Source organism: Calypte anna, chromosome 2 (genome assembly GCF_003957555.1).
Source record: "Calypte anna isolate BGI_N300 chromosome 2, bCalAnn1_v1.p, whole genome shotgun sequence".
Taxonomy (NCBI): Eukaryota; Metazoa; Chordata; class Aves; order Apodiformes; family Trochilidae; genus Calypte; species Calypte anna.
The window spans coordinates 98143867-98164027 of NC_044245.1; the positions used below are offsets into that span (position 1 = coordinate 98143867).

The 20161-nt window shown below is 39.0% G+C and overlaps 1 protein-coding gene across 1 annotated transcript in view; it reads left to right on the forward strand.

The window, feature by feature from the left end:
• The window catches only part of SPIRE1 (spire type actin nucleation factor 1), a 131639-nt gene that overhangs the window by 56869 nt on the left and 54609 nt on the right, over positions 1-20161 (forward strand). The window contains 1 exon segment of the mRNA XM_030446375.1: positions 1206-1439. Coding sequence (XP_030302235.1) covers positions 1206-1439 — 234 coding nt within the window.

The window sequence follows — 20161 nt, forward strand, 5'->3', positions numbered from 1 at the left end:
TGACATTTTAAGAATCCATTTGTCTTGTTCTGCTTACCCAAATAGTATTTAAAAAATCTGCATTAAAGGTGTGTCGATCAAGATAAAGCCAGATGAGAGAAAATGGCATTTGGTGACAAGGTTTGGTATGTTTAGAAATGCTTCTGTTTAATTAAAGTTTCTCTAGTGCCATTTACTCCTACACTGGAGTCTGCTCATTTGTGTGACATGCTAGCCATCCCAACACACAAGGAAGATCAGAGGTTACGTTCAAACCTCCAGTCCTAACTTCCATTGTCAGACAAGGATCTGCCAGTGGTGACATTTCCTTCTGGTAGTTTACTCTTGCAAGTCCATTTTCTCCTCCCTCTCCATTAGTACCCATTTCCAAACCCCTCAGTATGAAATGCCATCTCTTTGCATCCTTAAAAGAATAGAAGCTTCAGTATTGCTCTTCAGGAAAATAACTAATGCCAAAGAAAAACAGTGCATTCAGCATCTTGGTATGTTCATGACATTTTTGGTAGCTTATACTAAGTAAGAGGTTGTCTGTTTGCTTTGCTCTTGACAGAGCACGAAAAAGCCTCAAGTTTGATAGAAAATTGAGGTACTTCCTTATTCCTATAAAATTTGATTGTTGGTAGTTTAACTGGAATATGTGTGCCTACACTGGTGGTGCAACAGGCAAAGGAGTTCTGTGGCCTTATGTCCCAGTGCATTAGGATCAGGATGAGCACAGCTGTGTGCAGATACCTCTCAGTTCAATTAAGAGATGCAGAAACTGAAGGGCAGTTTCCAAATGTCTTTCATTTGTGGGAGGAGGAAGGCATCTCATGGTAATTTATCCTGTCTTTTAATTTATTCCCACCTGTCCTGCCATGAAAGGCCATATGCATGTAATAGAAAGTCCAGAGTAATGTTACTTTAAAATTTGTCATGTTACAAGCAAAAAGAAAAAGAATCCAGAAAGGTCCTGCTTTGTTTTTAAATTATGAATTTTGATTCCAGACTTTGAAATAAGAAAAGTGGTAGGTATGCATGTGCTGTGTTATGTTACTTAAGTACTACTGTAGGTATTAGGGGATAATTTTTCTCTTTTGATGTTTATTGCCCTCTCAGTTGCTAAGTTTGTTATACAAACACCATGCAAGTCTGTTCCTAGACTGACCTATTCGTTCATGTAAATGGAATTAATAAATATTTCTGTTTCACTTTTTTTTTTTTAGGTTATTGAATCCCTAGGGATTATTATATATAAAGCCCTGGACTATGGTTTGAAGGACAATGAAGAACGGGAATTAAGTCCCCCACTGGAGCAGCTTATTGACCACATGACTAATACCACAGAAACAGATGGAAGTAGGGATGAAGGGTATGATGCTCTGGATGAAGGAGTGGAGGATGAAGATGATGACAAAGAGGAAGTTAAGGCCATTCGTTCGTATAAAGATGTTATGAAGGTACAGTAATGAGTGGTTTATAGGGAACTTTTTTTTTGTCCATGAGAAAATCAATTCTTATTTTCCATGTTTTTGTCTAGTATGATACAGACTGTATCATTTTCTGATTTCCCTGGTCATTCTGTAAAGTTTGCTTGCAAAAATGACATGCAGTAGTATTTGATGTTCAACTGTAAGCAACAGAAAATCCATGATTGATTTTATGTGCCATTAATATCACATCCTGATTTCATTCATGCACCAGACAGTCAGCTTTAGAGTGTCTGGTGAATTACTTTGTGTACGCTTGGATTCTTCATGGACTGTTTCAATTAATTCACCTTTTCTTTAGTGCAGTATTGGTTTAATTATACCTTATCAATTTCTTCCTTTGCCACCCTCTTATACTGAAGCAGAGGAGTGCTTTTCACAGAATAGCTTATTTTTATGTAGTCAGGAGACAGTATTTTTTTTGACAGTCATTATGCTTGTGGTTCCTGACTTGACTTGTGAGATTGGGAAATACAGCTTATCAATTTTAATTACAAAAGGTTCTTCAGTGTTATCTGGGCTACTGTGAGCAATCATTTACAAGTATTAACGCTGTATTTTCTGTAGGCTAGTATGCAATACAAATTATAGAGCCTGATGCGTGCTTATTACAGACAAAGGTATTGGTAAGCATGGATTTTGACAAAATTTGTGTAACTGGTTTACCTCATAAATAATCTGAGATTCTAATACTGGTTGGAAATTTTCATGCTACTTTGTACCAGGGCATTGAACCCTCTATATTGCTTCTTTGTAAATAGAAGTCATATCTAAGGTCCAGAAGCTTAGTGTGTCATAGAAATTAAGAGCATAGTGGTGGAAGCTGAGTCTGGAAGAGTGTTCCACATTAGGATGCATTAGTGAACAGAAAACAAGACCCCACTAAAACCTGCCACTTTTGGTGGGTTGACAGTAAAGATGGAAGCTCTTATGAGACTGGAGTGGGAATAAGTTCTGTTTGAGATGCTTTTGTATCCTCCTTGCATCTGAAATAATGCTAAATGCTTAATGAGTTCATTTTTTCTCTCTCCCTCAGAGAAGCACGGGGCAGAGAGAGAACTGAATGGAATGGCCTTTTGTCCCCCTGTGGCAGGGAGGGCCTGGCTGACTGAAGTTCTCTCCCCTTAAGCTGCAGCCACTCCCAGCAGTGTGAAGTTGGTGCCCTTGCTGTGGGCAAATGCTTTTCTCTCCCCTTCCTCAGCCACTCCCTGTTGCTCAGTCACCTTCTCTAGAAATGGTCAGCATTACCCTGCTAAGCCCCCATGGGAGGCTCTACAAACAGCAAGGTGTTTCACAGAAGACAGGTGCCATATGTTCTTTTTTCCTCCACTTTGGCAAAAATGCCAGGAATTGGTTGGACAATCAAAATTGGATCCTTAAAAGGAAGTTTTGTTTAGTGCAGAGGCAGGCTGGACCTTTGTATACACACAGCTTAGGGCAATGCCTTGTAAAAGTGATTATTTTGCAAGTTATTTACTTGCCTCCTACAAACCAGATAAGTTTGGAAGACTGTTCTAACTCCTTCACTTAGACTGCGACACATCCCTAAAACACAAATAGAGTAAGAAAATGTTGGGTTATGTTTAAAGTGTTAAGCTGCTGAATGATGAATGGCATTTTTCTCATTCTGCTTTGTTAACATCTATATCTGCTAGTCTGAAGTACCTGCCTGTTTATATGTTTTAAAATCATCATCTTTCAATTTATTTTAATTGTATTTTGCTATTATGTTTTTATCATTCATGACATGTATTGCTTTTGTGACTTTACCTTAGTGAACTGAACAGCTGTCATTTCTTGCTCTTGTTGCTTTTGCCTAAATTATTTGCTGCCAGACTCAACTCTGTGACACGCTTTTATTCTTTACTGCCTTGTTACTGCACTGAATGGCAGCATTGTTACACCACTTTTCTGACATGCGAGTGGGTTTGAAAGATCCTTTTTTCTTGATTTTTGTACCTTTTAAGGAGTAAGATTATGCTTTGCATGTGGCTTTTCCTTTTTTTTTTTTTTTTTTTTTTTTTTTAAAGCAGTGGTAAACCATGTTTCAGGCTACACCCTTATTTGCCCAGTGACTGTTTCACAACAGTAGTGTGTGGTCTTGTGACCATGAGGCTCAATTATTGTAATTCCCTCTTGGCAAGACTCACTGTGAAGCTTTCTCCTCTGCAGGTTGTAGTGAATGCTGAAGCAGGTTTACTCCTTGAATTGAGCAACTGCTCTTTTTGCCTACCCTGCATTCTCTAAATTGCAAGCTTGGAGGTAGTTGAGATGAGCTATGTGCTACTTATATTGATTTTTAAGGTTTTTAACTATATAGTGTCCATTATGGACAGACTTTTGTCCTTGAAATGTGATTATATATTTCGTCTTTCTCCAGAAAGTGTCGTTGTCAGGTACAAGGCCTGTGTGCCACTAAGACTGAATTTTTCACCATTAATCATTAATCTGGGTGAGCCTATTTTGTGATTAAAACACAGACATAGATATGTGTCAGTTTTTTCTGTAATATGAAGTAGGCAAGGTCAATCCTGAACCCTGCCCTAACCTGAAAAATGTAACGTGGTGGACGCCTATTCTTAAAAACTGGGAAAAGGGTGAGTGCTAAATAGAACTGCCAAGATCATCATTGGCAAAGCTTCTGTTTGGAGAAGACACAGACAAGCTTTTGTGATGCTTCTTGGTATATTTGGTTGATTTGGGTTTTGATTTCCTTGGCAGGACCAACCTGCTTCACAGACTTCATCCACTGTTTTTAAAAATACATCTATGAAGGGAGGGGATGTTGCTTGCCAGATGCTTAACTTCTTTAGTTTTTGCTATATTTCAGATATGGCAGCACTTGTGCAAATGAAGGGAGAAATAGAGACAGTAATTCATCCATGGAGACAGACTGGATGTTTTCATATAGGTGCTTTCCTTGTTTGGGGTCCTCTTCACCCCCAGCCACAGTATGCAAACAGTGTTCACATACAGTAGAGGAAGTCTGCACATCTCAAGAGTGCCAGGTTCTCTGTGCTCATGCACAAGGACACAGGTGTACATATAAAGTAAGCCCAAGGGGTTGGTGTTGATAGCTTGGGGAGCCTTGGGTCAACAAAGGATAAAGACAGAGCTGGCCTGGCATGCTGGGTGGTGTTGAGCTAGCAAAGGGTGTGTGAAGTCCTGTCACGTGGCACCTTTATCATGGCGTGTGGTCCTCCCTGATACTGAAATGAGATGATGCAGTTTATCAACCCCTTCCAGAGTATACGCTCAAACCATAATTCCACTCCTAATCTTAAAATTATCTCACTCCTTATCCCACAGATCTCTGCAGTCAGATGGTTTGAGCCAGCACCACTTTTCATGTTAACCTGGAGGCGCCTTCTAAGCTGCAGTTTATCAATACCTGCTGTCCTGAGCTCCAAGCAGAAACCCAGTCCCAGTATCACTGCTGGTTCTAGGCCAGTGCCATCTTCTAATTCCAGATGTAAATAAAGCCACACAGCCCTTTTGATATCAGGTTTACTATGTGCTAGTATTTGCTGGACTGAACTGCCATCCTAGCCCTAGCCCTAGCCCTAGCCCCGTCCTTTCTTCCAGCTTTGAATTTTCATGTAATCAAATCACTGCTGTCAGGACTAAACTTTACCTTAGCTCTTCTTCAGAGCAGTGGTGGTGTCAGTAGTTATCTCCAAGTTGGGAACATTAAGCTTTGCCACTGCCTCTACTACCTTTTTCTGCACGTCTCACAGAAGATCTGTAAGGATGCAGTAATCTTCCTGAACGAATATCTTGCTCTTACTTATGTTCACCTTTCATCCTGAAAGTTAACTCAGCTTTTAACAGGAACCTTATCTGTAGCCAGACCACACCTTCTTTTCTCAGAGACAAATATGTGGGCCCCAGTGCTCCATGGCCTCTGGTCCTGGGCCTTACCTAACTAAACACAGGTACTTCAGTAATAATGTTTGTTAATTCTGAGCAAAAATTAACTGTCATTCAACTCCTGCTTCACAAAGATGAATTAGTGACCAAAGTCCTGCAGTAAACAAAACATACTTAGGAAATCTTCATGCTGACCTTTTAATTTGTATGTAAATTATTTTCAGAGCAGCATGTGCAAGTACTGTAATATCTCACTATAACAGTGTAAACAAGATTACAGTTTGCAGTGGTTTTATTGGTGGAAATTAATGTTTGTGCTTTGCTTGGACTGGAAGAGGAAGAATAAATTGATTATGTCAAACCCCTCCCTCCCAATATTTTGAATCTTTTTATTGTCCTCTAATCATTGGCATGGTCTCTAAAATGAGAAAATTGTAAGTCTGGATGAATCATATGTATTGGTCGTTCATAACTCACTTCTTTCAGGAAGGAACTGAAATTTATAGTGGTGATACCAATCTGCTTGTGTTTTGTTTTGAGTACTGTGGTAGTAGTACAGATCAACTATCTATGGAGTGTTACAGAGCAAAAGAAGAATATGTCCTGTCTCCATGCAATTACAGGTGAGATACAAAGATCTGCATTTAGATCTAGGTATTTTGGAGGCTCCCTTCTTGGTTTGAGGACACTATTATCATACAGATACTATGACCCCGCATAAGCACAAGATGGGAACTTGCCAGAGAGGAACCAGAAAATGCAGTTAAAAACAAGCCTGGGTATTTATTTATGTCAGGTAGGTAACTAGTTCATGTAACTGGAACTCCAAGGCCCTTAATTTTGCCTAGTCCATGAAGTTAAAATTAGTAAGATGTAGGTTTCTGTGAGTGTAGTTCTGTTTAAGGCTGAATTGTCTTTAGCATTTTTGTGTGAACCTGCAGTATTTCAGCTTCATTTCAAAAGAAGCAACTTGCAGTGTACACTGTAGTAACAAACGCCCCAGATGTTTAAAACTAATTTGGTATTAAAAGGAATGCAAGTGTTGGCCATTTGTGAAAATTATCATGTGCAAAAAAAGAAAATTGATAACTCTCTTCAGTCCTGTTTGTAGTGTACTCAAATGGCACATGCTTGTCTTTATCTTGCTGGATCGTCTTTTAGAAAAATGTCATTTATGTCTCCAAAGACTGATGAGGGGAAAAAAAATAAATTACAGCATGTTAGAAGTCCTCAGTTCCCCTCACTTTTGTTCTCACAGTACTTAAGCTTGATTTGCTTAATCATCTTGTACCTGTGCATCTTCAGCTGTCGACACCAACCTGGTATCTGAGACCTCTTCTGTAATGTTGGGGAACATCCTGTCCCAACTATTTGGGTCTCTGAAAGTAAAACTATCTGGTTTTTGTACTTCTGAAATTCTGAGGAGGTCAGGTTAAATTGCAAGTCTGCAATATAACTTTCTGGAGACTAAAAGCTTGAAAGAAACCCAAAGATGTCCCAGAATGATTTTGTGAACAGACCTCCATATCATAGTACTATGACAGGGCACCCCCAGGTGGGTGCCTCTGGGGAAATTGGGACTCTGTAGGTGGACCTTCATGGTGCTGGTCTGAGCAGGTAGACAACTTGTGTTTACACACTCCCTGACCACCCTTTCTGTTTATGGTGCACGGATAGAAGTGGGACCTCTGAGTTCAGGAGCTCATCTCCTGCACTCACAGGGTTAGAAACATTCCCTTTTGGGCTCTTATCCTCCCCAAGCATACAGACTGAGAGTACATTTTTTTGTATCAACCTCTCAAGTGTCTCAGCCATCCAGACATTGTGAAGGTCCCAGAAAAACAATTGCTTCAATCATAACAAAAGCAATATGTAGCTCTTGGCTGAACAGGACCCATCCACACACATTGTCTTATTCCTTCACCATTCTTTGAGCTCACTTAGAGTTGTCTTAGAAAGGCAGTAAACCTGCTATTTTTCACTTGCCCAAGCAAGCCTTGTACATCATGCTTATTCATTCAAACTGTAGTCATGCCACCTCTGTTTAGCCAAAGCATCCTGAAAATTTTTAGTTTCGTTTTGGTTTTTGAACTCCATTAATTGCTTCATCTGTTTTTCTGTAAGACCCCTCAAACATTTGTATGGGCACAGCTGAAGGACTGGTGGAGTAAACTAATGCTGGCTGAGTTGTGAAATGAGTCAGGGTTTGGTGCTCCAGTACTTGTGCAGACCCAGGGAGCTAAGCTGCAGACAGACTCTCTCCATGTTTGATTCTCTATAATTTATCAGCAATATCTCAGTTTTGTTGGTTTCAAAATTAACTTCAGTAGTAGGGTTTCAGTATGAAGGGCTTTATAAAGAGCTGTAGAGCAAGTAGGTTGGTGACAACCGAGAACTCTGCAAGTGAAGGATAAGTACAAGTGGAAGTAATTTTACACTTTTCACAACGTTTATTTTGAGAGGTTTTGCATAGAACTCCATTATACCAAGTGTACTAGCAAGGAAGTTGTCCTCGATGACTTTGATCTTCCCATTAAAAAAATAGGGCTTTTTTTCTCCTTGCTTTAATTATTGTCCTACAGAACGGTGGAAACATCCCTTCCAACAATGTGGGGCTTAGATAGATTGGAGTTTTTTATTCCAGGCTGGGAGATAAAACCAAATCACTTATTCTGCGGTGATTTTTACCTTCCTATTACGCCTCACAGTAGTGCATCTACGTTGGTTAAAAACCTTTATACCCTTAATTCACATAATTATACTGGTATAACCTGTCTAAGTTCTAAAATAGTCTGAAGAATCCAAGGAGTTGTCCAACAAAAACAGGAAACATAGATTGGGTGTTCAGATTATTTTTAGGTATGGGTATGTTAGAATACACCTGAAATTCGTGTGTGGCCTTTATGCATTTAAAAGAAGCAGAGTAGGGCTTTTTTCCCGTCTGTTTTATGCTGCAGTTATTATAAATAATTTATACATGGGTAAAAATAAAGTTCTAGTTTTTAGTGGAGGTAGAAGGATCCTTTGGTGCATAAAATGCAGAATTTGTCATGACAGAGCTCCAGTTTTCCTTTTAAAAATACAAATGTCTAACTTGCAATGAAGTTTGTTAGAAATAACCCATCTGACTATGAGGTTTAATCTAAAGTATCAAAGAACTTATATTAGCCTGAGCTGCTAAAACAGATCCTGGAGACTAAAATAGATCAATGAATGTTTACTTTCACAAGGTACATTTTCTTTGATCAGATTAATGTGAAATTCTAACTAATGACTGGAAATCAGGCTAATAGTCAATTAACACAGTAATGCTTTAGTGACCCATAACAAAGTTTAAAAAAACCCAGAGCTGTCCTAACACAAGTGACCCATTATCTTCTCTGCCCTGAGGATTAACTCCAGAGCTCAGGCTGACAATACAGATTTACCTGTCCAAAGCTGAAGTGATCTGCCTGAGAATCTCTCTCCAACTGGCAGCCACCTCCCCTCTCCAGGTGTTGAAACTGAGAAGTGCACAGAAGGCTGTGATGGATCTCTCAGATTCACTGTCAGCCTGGTGAAGGCAGTAGATCTATCTGCTCAAGAAAATTAACCACCAGGAGAGCAGCTTGCCTTACATTAGGGTTTGGCAAAGGTTCATCTTGTCAATCTTGTTTCCACCCATGTAAACTTTGCAGCCTTGGGTGTTGGTGGTGGTGCAGCGAGCTTTTTAGCTCCACTGAATCCTTCTAAAAATGCAAGCCGTTTTTATACAGATTCATATGACACTGTCTGTATTGTCTGTATGGCACAAGTGTTCTTTGATTGCAGTGTAATGCCAGCATCCTAAAGGAAATATCCTATAAGCCTTATCAGTACTGCTTGTATTATGTGTGTGATATGTTTTAGTAGACAAGAAAATTAACAGTGACATGCAAAATTGCTGTAAAGTTTTCTCTGTCAGAGAGCATTATGTGTTGAAAGCTCCCAGTAACTGTCCTCACAAACCATTTTCAAAAGAGTAGATTAACCTGTTTCTGTAATTTTTAAGTTGTGCATATACAGCTCTCTTTTTTAAATGGGCAGTATGGGTGTTCTCATAGCTGTAATGCTCTACAGGCACAAGAAAAGCAGGATTTACAGGGTGGGGAGAACTTCATAATTAGGGAAACTGATTTAGTTGGGGGAAAATACATTAGCCCTTCCAGGATGAAACAAAAGGTCCAACAGCAACGTCTCCAAGTACTTGTCCGCAACACATTTTGGAAGCTCTTCTGTGAGCCTCACAATCCACTACCGCATTCAAGAAAGGAGTCCAGAGGAAAAGTGGCTGAGGAAGCTTTGCCTTTTGTAGTTCTTCCCAGGACATAAATTACTGGATTTGAGGATTCTCATAAGTTTTTCTTCACGGTAGAAGCTGTGTAAGAAACCTGGGTATTTCCGTTATCATATTGCTAGTTCAGAGTCACTTTAAGGATGATACATATAATTGCATTGCCAAAGAAAATGGAAGTAGCACAGATGCACCAAAATTGCTTAATTCTTTATAGAGGCATATTGTACTGTTACAGCAAAATGGGGAAAGTCAAAAAATAGAGTGAAGGCTCTTTAATTAAACCACTGTGATTTTCTTGCTTTTGAATTATTCAAGAGGGAGCCTGTGGCTTGAGGCAAAGTCTCTTTTGGTGCATTTATTTCAGTGCTGGTAACAGTATTAAAAGAAACCAAACATTTGGAGGAAAGTTGTTGGAATTACCTTAAAAGTACCACTAATTTTCCAAAATAATAAAATCTCTATTTTAACTATGTGATTTTTAAAATATGCTCTTGATTACTGTATTCCTGTAAGGTTTTTTTCTGCTCCTCTTTGATTAGTGTACTGTTGTATGCTGTGTTACAGAAAAATATTGAAGTGAGGTAAGGCCATTAGATACAAAGAAATAAACAGTGTATATTGGATTCTGTTTTCCCCTGGAGATCTGAATCTAGAAGTTGGAATATCTTGTTTATCCCAAAGGTTGGTCTGAAAATATGGAATATTTTCATTTCCTAGTAAAAGGATTTTCACAGTAGGATTTGTTTAAAACATATGGTTGCACCATCCTTAAATAATATCATAATTGAAGCAGTCTCAAGGGGTATCTTGCAGAGGACTATTGTCCACAGTGTGCATGGCCCTGAGTGTATTTTAAATTATTGATTTGTAAGTATTTTAAATGAAATAACATGATGGAAATAGCAGTATTCTTCTGGATGTGCATTTCTCAGGTAGTTTTTGCTTTGCCTTACTGCAGTTTCATGGGCCATAGCATCCCATAGGTTGTGCAGGTGAGTCTTGTATGCTTAATTGTGGAGAATTTTTTGAAACAAATTTTAATCTAGTAGCCTTCCTATTAACTCACACTAACTTGTGTAACTGAACTAAATGGTCTCAAGATATAAATTCCGTGAATCTATTAATTTTGGCAGAGTGTTTGTTGAAGGGAAGGTATACAGTAGCCTGGATGCAGTAGAAAGACAGCAGGCGTAGGAATTCAAGGATTTTGTGCAGGGAACTGGCAGAGCTGAGTAGCAGACATGGCTGCTTGTTGTTTGGAGACCCAAATTAAATCATATAAAAGAGAAGATTTAGCTGAAGGATTGACAAGGGCAGGGAGCTAAGGGATCGTGCGAAGGGAAGGCAGCTGCATGTTTCTTACATTGCTCTGAGTTTGCTTTGTGTGAAGTCTGTGAAGAAGGCACTAGGAGGATTTTTTTGGAAGCCTTGTTGGATGGAAAACAGAGGAGTATTTTTGCCTTTGCCCCGAGGAGGAAACAAACCCCTTTGTTTTATTGTTATTTATGGATTTGCATCTCTGAGAAAGAAACTAGAAACTTGATTTGAAACACTAGGAAAAGCAGGAATTTGTTTTATTGTTACTCAGTTCATGATGGCAAGGAAGAACAAGATAATCAGGGTGATTTAAGCCAAAAGAGAGATCTGTGAGGTTTTTGCCTGGCTTTCTCTTTGGACAAAGCAAGCTTGGAGTTGAGACAAGAAAGTCCTAATGAGCAATTGTATTTGTTTCTCCTTTTTGGCATGCCAAGATTTCTTAATGTGAGCACTAAGACTAACACTTGCTTTAGAAGTGCAAATTCTCTTGAAACCAAATCTCTTTATGAACTGGCCTCTTCTAATCAATTCATTAGGATCAGTCCACTGTATCATACTGTGCATAACAAGCCCCCATATATGGATTTTCTACAGTAGCACACGCTTGCACAGGTAGATGTAAACCATCACTGTCCTAAATCCACTGTTGAAAATGGAGAGATTATGTGGTGGTGTTTGAAAAAAGGGTGCCATTGTGGGAAGAAAGTAATCTATATAAATAGATGAAAAGTGGTTTTAAAAAAACTTTTACTTCTGTGGTAGCATGTAATACTAATAAACGAAAAAACTGAAGTTTGGGAGAGTATTAGTCAGCATGATTTGTTAGGTCTTTTCATGTTTGGACAGAGTAGTTCTGTCTCAGTAGAAATATTTTTAATGGCTCAGAGGTTAAAAAAAATAGAAATAATGTTTTCCAGGCATTTGGAAATAAAAATAGTAAGTTAATTTTGCCTTGGTATTCATGTTTAATTTTTTGCAAACAGAAAGTGAAGGGATTTCTGTACCTTTGCTTGATCAAGAAAGCTGGGGACAGTGTGTGTAAATCCTTTTAATGTAATTTTAAAGCAGCTTTGAACGTGACAAGTGGTTAAGTGAATTATGTTGATAGACAGGTTTCATTAATTAAAGTGATGTCATTTGGTGTCTTAAACAGTTGTCCTGATTTTTCGTCCTGGGCAGTGTAATTGGAGGTCAACACGTGGTCTTCTTTACTTTGAAAGTAACCACTGTGCTCGTTTTAAAAGGGTGATGTCAGTCCGTTTCACATCTGAATGTGTTAGTGAGCAAAGGAGGATGTTTGTTGCAAGTTCTTGTCCTGGAAATGATGCTTACTGCATTTGGAACCAAGGCGCCTTGCCACAGACTTTCCAGTAGAAGCGTCTGGCACTTGGCCTCATGGTGTCACCTTCAGCAGAAATGCTGAAATCTGTCCTTATGGGAAACCTCTTAAAAGAAAAGAAGTTGCAAAATAATTGCAAAAATAGTACCTCTCAACACTACAGGTCAGTTTTTCCTTCCTATCTGGGCCTGCTTGATGTCACAAGTGACTGAAGAAGGGGAGATTTTCCCGCTCTTTCCGAGTGCTCTCCTAGTGGCCAGGGACAGCATGGCACCCATCCACCCTTAGCCTGGCTCTGGCCAGGTAAGGAGCAGGTAAAGGAGGTAAGGAGCAGGTAAAACTGGACAGGTGTCTCTGGCCTCTCGAGGACACTTTTGCACCATAAAGATGAAACTCATGAGGTTTGTAATGTTCCAGCAGGTATTAGTTCTGCCTGGGTGCAGGGCAGTGAGCAGCTCTGAGGTGAGATAGCTGGCGAGATAACTAGGCCACCCCCCCACTAATCTCTGTTGTCTCACCTGTCTGCCACAATAAAATGATTAATAATTTTCTTCACCACTCTGACAGATAAAAGTAACCTCTCTTTGAGGTTAATTTGGCAACTGTCTAGGCCTTTTAATGAAGGCACTGCAAGCAGTGTGGTTTTCTTGTCAGTTCCCTGCTGCTGTCATGAGGAGTTTAAGGGCACTGAGCTCTCCTCATCTCCCGCCTAGCTTTCACCTGAAATTATCTTTCTTAGGGGACCCTTATGTATATTTAAGAATACTGGCAAAAATTCCTTTAAAACAGTTATTTTTTGACAGGACAGTGATGTGTTCAGCTATCTTTGCTGGCACAACAAGCTGTAAGCTTTAACACTCGTCCATTTTACATCAGACTTGTTGTAGATGGTACATCCTAAACTCAGTTCAGAGCTGTCAATGAACTACAGTTGAGTCACTTTGCTGGTTTCTTAACTTGTGCCTTAATGTATCTCTATCAAGTCCTTCTATAATATGTTGTTGTTACATGGGCATTCATCTTGCTAAAAGTGGCAATGTTTGAAATAGATTTCTATACTTGCAATTCTAGTCACTTGTACTTTACCCTTAAGACTTGTTTATAAGTATTGTTTATTTAATTAATAATTGCCCTGAGTTTCAGCCCTCAAAAGTGGCTTTATAATGAAAAACATCTGTACTGAAAAGAGTTGCCCAAGAGTAACAATTGGTCTTTGACTACATTTAGGAGAGTGCTCCACCATGATCACCCTTTTGATAACCTTACTCTCCATGGACTGAGGTCACTACTGTATTAATTACCTTCCAGAGATTTAATTCCTTTTATATTTCTGCTCTGGAAGGCATTGGTAAACGTATCATTAAAAAGCATCTATTTCAACAGACATGTAGTAGGTGCCTTTGCAAGTGCCAGGGGCTTTAAAGGTGGCTTTGAAGTTGAAGAACTGAGCTGGGAGTTCCTGCCTGACTTGCAGAGATATATCTTTCATAATATGTAACTGAGAACAGGTAAATAATCATCTATGGTGCAGCCTTAGAATATTTGGCACATCGCATTTTAATTCTTTTAAGATCTGTGTTTGAAAACAAAGCACTCCTGTACCAGCTGACTGGAGAACTAGGAAGGAAGAAGAATTGTCTCTGGGTTTTAGTGTTTGGTTTTTTTATTGTTATTTTTCTTTGGTTTTTAACTTCACTATGCTCTCTCAAGTACACGTCCCTTTTCCTGCAGAACATTCTTGTTTCTACAAGGCTCCTTCTGAGATTTAAGTGGTTGAAATAACCTGAAGTGCAAAATTATTTTAAGTTAATTAAAAGCAACGTAGTAAGAGTTGAAGAGAGTCTTCAGATGCTTTAAACAGTGTATTTATTTTTCAATACATTTTTTGAGTGTGCAAAATAATTTATTTTAAAAAATAATGCTCACCATTTAAAAGTGCAAGTAGCACTTTTTCAAAATATGACCTTTGCTTGATTTTGCAATCAGAGATTGGCCAAGGTGCATGGCTTTGCCTCCTTCTTCAAGTGGCGTATTTTATAATTGTTACAAAGAACAGTCAAGCCCTAGGGAAGAAGAAATGTTTCTGAATTAGCCAGAGAGGATCTCTCTTGCTCAGTATATTTGGGTTGTCATCTTATGTTGAGATCTGTGTTGTTCATCCTTTTTAGAAGCAAGGACTCATTCCTATCCCCTCCAAGAAGCCATGATGTTAAAATAAACTAAGATATTCTAAGATTAGAGCAAGAGGTTAGCCTTTAGATTGCATTAGAATTTTTGCAATCTCTTAATTAGAAATAACAAAGATTACATTTCATATGTTTTCCTACAAGTTTAGGACTTAAGATTTCAGGAAAACTACCAATTACTACAAGACATATAATAATTTGCTGCAGTTGCCCAGTCTAAATTTTCATATAGAGACTGAAATCTTTTTAGCAAAGAGCAATGTAAATGGACCAACAAAGCAAGAACATGGTAGGAAAATACACTGTGGCATCCTACATGATTTGGTCAGCTACAGATTTGATCCAGGATTTAAAAATTTTCTTCATCAGAAAAGATTTCTGACCAACTCAGTGGGCTTTCCATCAGCCTCAGATTTCCATCAGCAAAACAGAATTGGTAATTCCTGGTGTGACAAGTCGATACAATACATGCAGCATGGACTTTGTTTGAGGCTGCTGGTGTGGTGCTGACCCTAGAGCATGCCTGCAGTCCCCATGGTGTAGGCTCAGTACAGTATAGGACAGATGAAGTGGCCTTGAATATGTGGCAGTGTGGGGGTTTTGCTGCCTTTGCTGCTGTTGAAGAGAAATGTGTGGAGCCCAAGCAAAGCAGTAAATCTGCCTTTCCCTCAAGTCTCTGAGCAGTCAGGGCAGTATAAACACCATCTGTAGTCCCTACAGGTGGTTAATCCCACCTATATGCAGGGTTTATGGTAAACTCATTGACTCCAGATAATTCAATTTCTATTAATTACCATACTGGAGACAGTTTCCAGGAATAGAGTGTACATATCAGAAAAGGACAAAAATGGACACCACTAGAAAGAGGGAATTGAGAAGACAATAACATCTTTTAAGTTCTCATTTATTTGGTATCTGTTCTGCTTGAATAAGCAAGGATATAAATTTGAATCAAAATTACAGTATTTTATTTTCAATCAATAAACTGTGGGTTAAATAATATTTTTTGTACCTGTCTCAGAGTGGCATGTTTTAACATTTATGTAACCAATAGGCTTAATAAGGCAATTGTAATGCAGATTCAATGGTTATAAATTTTAAGGAAAAAATTGTAAGCATACTTGCCTAGAAGATTGAAATTAATTGATTTTCTGTGGGCCTTTTTCATGCCATCAGGGTTTCAAGACCTGATTTCCTAGACAAAGGTGCTACAAATAAGAAGTATGGCATGCATGAAGGAATAGAATAGGTTTTCAAACACGGAGATCTAATGTAAGCAAAATGAAACCAGTTAGAAGTTGCTGGATTTATTCCTTGGCAGTGAAGTTTAAAAGCTTGTTATGTTTAGTAATGCAGTTTGGTTGGTTATGCAACTGGAAATCTGTTCTTTTGGATAGGAATAAAAAGTCATGCTTCAGGACAAAACATGAAAGCAAATTATTATTATTATTATGCCTACTGAGAGAAGTTTCAGCACTTTACATAAAAACAAACAAGCTTCCCACACACATACATTTTCAAGCTCTATATGTGAACTGTAAATTGCTGCCAAGGAGAGTGCATGCTTTTATTTTAGCTGATGTATTTTAATTGAACTTTAAGTGGCGTATGAATAAAACTACCTTGCATTAATATACTGTTCCTGTTTAGTAAGTATGCAGATATCTGAACTGCTTAGTAATGAAATTGATGGACACTATTGAAAAATTGATATAGAAAGAACCTCTCTTCTGCAGTATTCTCAGTTTCCTTTCCTGTGTGTGTCAGTGAGATTTGGTTTCTGATTTGGGAGTCATTCTTCACCATATTCTATTAATAAAATCATTCTTTCCTTTTATTCTGTTTGAAAATTGAACTATTTTCACTGGTTTTCCAGAGATGCCATGTTGTGGTTTTTTTTTTTTTCAAGCAGTACCATGAGCGTGGCTGCTTTGTATGCTTATAGAGAGGCCTGGGGAGAGAAGAAGAAAGAAGGGCATTATTTTGCTCTCATTCTCTCCTGCATATGCCAAGCATCCTGGTACACAACTCTCCCCTCATTTCTGCTGAACAGAAGTAGTAGTTTCAGAAACAAGGCATCCACAAGCCATAAGGAGGGCCTCAGAAGCATGGCAGACAACCAGGCATTACAGGGATGCAACTCTGTTATCAGTTGTTTGGGTCTAAGTTATTTAATAATTTAAAGGGTGGTTCCACAGCTTAATGGGCTGTTAGCTAAACAAGTGAATAGCCCTGTGAATATATGCAGCCACTCCCCTTCTCTTTTAATTATCCAATTTTATCATGTTTCCCCATCTTTGCCTCTGCTCTGCTTCTGAAGCTTCTTACCCAGGCGCCTCCATCCCATCCTTCACAGTGCAGCTCCTGTATGAAATGCAGATGTATGAGGGGTACAGATGAGAGCTGCCAAATGGACAGAGCTGTTGCTGTACTGTGAGGTAGGGAGCTTTAGAAAACAGTTGTTGCTGACAGGCTGACTGGTTAGTGTTTTTGCTGTATGTTTCAGGGGTTGACGTATAGAAATAAATATAAATATAAACTGTAGGTTTTTGCCCTTGCTCATGAATAATCCCATTGATGTTCCACTGAATAGCAAGAGCTAGCAAGTTCATATTACTGCATATTTATATTCTTAATTCCTCCATTATTCTGCTCAGAGACAACGGAGCACAGTTTCTGTGAAACTAAAAGAATGCAGAATTAGTTTTCACTTAATTGGCTCTTTTGAAACAAACCTCTTTGGAAAACAGGATGTTGTTAGTCCAGTGTGTAAAGGCTGTGTAACAATATACCTAACACATACTGCAGAAACAGCTGTATGTGGGGAGTGTATTTGAGGGGTAAAAATAGCTCAATAGCTTTCAAGAAGAAATGAGAATTTATGTGAATGCAGCTTTGTCAAGAAGTCTGCACTACCACAGAAAATTAATGTCAAAGTGCCCAGTGGATATATGGCCTTACCAAATCATGGCTTGACCTTCATTTGAAGTCTTTTTCAATAGTTAAGGTCTTCATGCTATACTTAAAAAGCTAGTTAAAAGTAAGGACATGGTTCACTGAACATGAAAAATACAGAATTGGGCTCAAAAACTGAAACATAGTCAGTAAGGTATACTGTAGTTTTATTTCCATTTTTAAACACTCATGCAAGTTTTAAACGATTCCAAAACTGTTAGGAATTGTGTTAAATATTTTTAAGATTTGTTTCCCTAAAGATAGTATCATATAAAAGTAATAGGATAAAAGTGTCTTCACCTTTAGTCATTTCTGTCATTGGAAAAGATTCAAGTTTATAACTGAAGGCAGTTCGGTGAGGTGTTAGCCTTGCAGTTGCTGTCTGTTGAAATTTTATCAAACATTCTCATCAGTGCTTAAATTCAGTCTAATAGCGTGGAAAAGTAGTTAAGACTCTTCAAATACCTGTGAAATATAAGATTTTAAGAAAGAAAATTAATCACGGTGCTCAGCACCTCAAGGCAAATAGCACCTGGAGGAAACAGTGTTAGCTGAACTGAAAATGATAGTGGAGGAGAGTCCTTTACTGTGCACCAGTTTCATCCTGAGCATTACTGAATTGCTCAAGTTTTGCATTCTATTTCTAATAACACCTACAGCATATGAAATGGCACTGCATTTCCTAAATACAGTTTACCCACAGAAGTCTTTCAACTTCACTTCCACACTGACTTAAGTTTTGACTAAGGAGAGCATTTGCAAATGTTTGTTAGTCCATTCCTGTTTGACACTTAAGTATATGTATAAATCATTTGCTCAAGGCCATTAATCCTCACAGTTTGCAATGCAGAGGGTAGTTGTTGATGAAGATGGTATAATACAGACAACTGTGCACGTCTTTAAGGATCAAGATACTATGCAAAGCACTGTTTTCCATCCTTGCATCATCTAATTCCCATTTACAGTTTTGGCTTTAATTTCAGCAGCTACATTTTTCCTTGTTACTTCAGTCCTGAAAGTGGGAACCGAGGCCCCTTCTTCATCAGATTTCATCTGTTGTTGCTAATTGCAATAGCTTTGCTGCTGCATTTAGGTTTTCATACTAGAAAGGAAAATCAGTAAAGAAAGAATGTATTTGTTAAGCCATTGAAACCAATGAATTCAGAACTTGTGTAAGTGGAGTACTATGTAGTTTTTCTCTTGTTCACCTCAAAGCAATGAAAAACATGATCAAAGCAACAAATACAAAGGCAAGGGGAAAACCTTACCATATTGCTGGGGAACACATAATGAGACAGATGTACTTGACACCAGCAAACTAGCAATTTGGCTCCATTTCCAAAAAAACTACCTTTTCCTTGAGTTGTGCAAAATTAATTGGGAGCTCCCCTGTCAAACAATTGGACATTGCATGGCACTTGCAGATGATAATTTAAAATATCCATTTTAAAAGTTACAAAGTCTCTGCAGGTGGCTCTTCAGAAAGAATAACTTTCAGTGATACTTTCTCTACTTGCTGTGAATTTATTTTATGGACTAATAGCTAACTTTGTTCCCACCCCTTTTGTCTTATTACAGTCTTACTTTGTTAGTATTCCCCTAAAATCCTTTATCAGAGGGATCAGCTGGTCCTTGGCCCACTTCAGTTACAAGCAGCCAGAGCCAGGGGCAAATCTTTGCCTGGAAAGTCTGAGAAAGCAGCTATGACCTGGCTGGGAGCAAGCGAGGTGGCTCCAGCTGAGGATAGCCACCTCAGAGCCTGCACTGTCCCTGACTTTCATGTATCACAGAATCACAGAAAGTTAGGGGTTAGAAGGGACCTCGAGAAATCATCGAGTCCAACCCCCCTGACAGAGCAGGGTCACCTACAGCAGGTCACACAGGAATGGTGCTGGTGGGTTTTGAATGTTTCCAGAGAAGGAAACTCCACAACCCATCTGAGCAGCCTGTGCCAGTGTCCTGTCATCCTTACAGTGAAAAAATTTTTCCTCATGTTTATATGGAACCTCCTATGCTCAAGTTTATATCCGTTGCCTTTTGTCTTGTCATTGGACATAATTGAGAAGAGCCTTGCACCACCCTCCTGGCTCTCTCCCTTTATGTATTTATAAACATAAACATGTTTATAAATAAACATAAATGTTTTATAAACATTTATGACATCACCCCTCACTCTCCTCTTCTCCAAGCTGAAGAGACCCAGCTCCCTCAGCCTTTCCTCTTCCTTAATCATCTTGGAAACTTTGCTCTGGACTGTTTCAAGAAGTTCCCTGTCTTTCTTGAACTGAGAGACCCAGAACTGGACACAATATTCCAGATGTGACCTCACCAGGGCTGAATAGAGACAGTGGAGAACCTCTCTTGACCTACTAACTACCCCTATTTTAATGCATTTCAGGATGCCATTGGTCTTCTTGGCCACAAGGGCACATTGCTGGCTCATGGTCATCCTTCCATCCACCAGCATTCCCAGGTCCCTTTCCCCTTCACTACTCTCCAACAGCTCAGCCCCCAACCTATAGTGGTTCTTGGGGTTGTTCCTACCCAGATGTAAGACTCTACACTTGCCCTTGTTGCAATTCATTAAATTTTTCCCTTCCCAACTCTCCAGCCTGTCTGGGTCCCTCTGAATGGCAGCACAGCCTTCTGTGGTCAAAGTAGACTACATCCACTGGTCTCTCTAGCCATCCAGTCTCAACATCACAGAAGG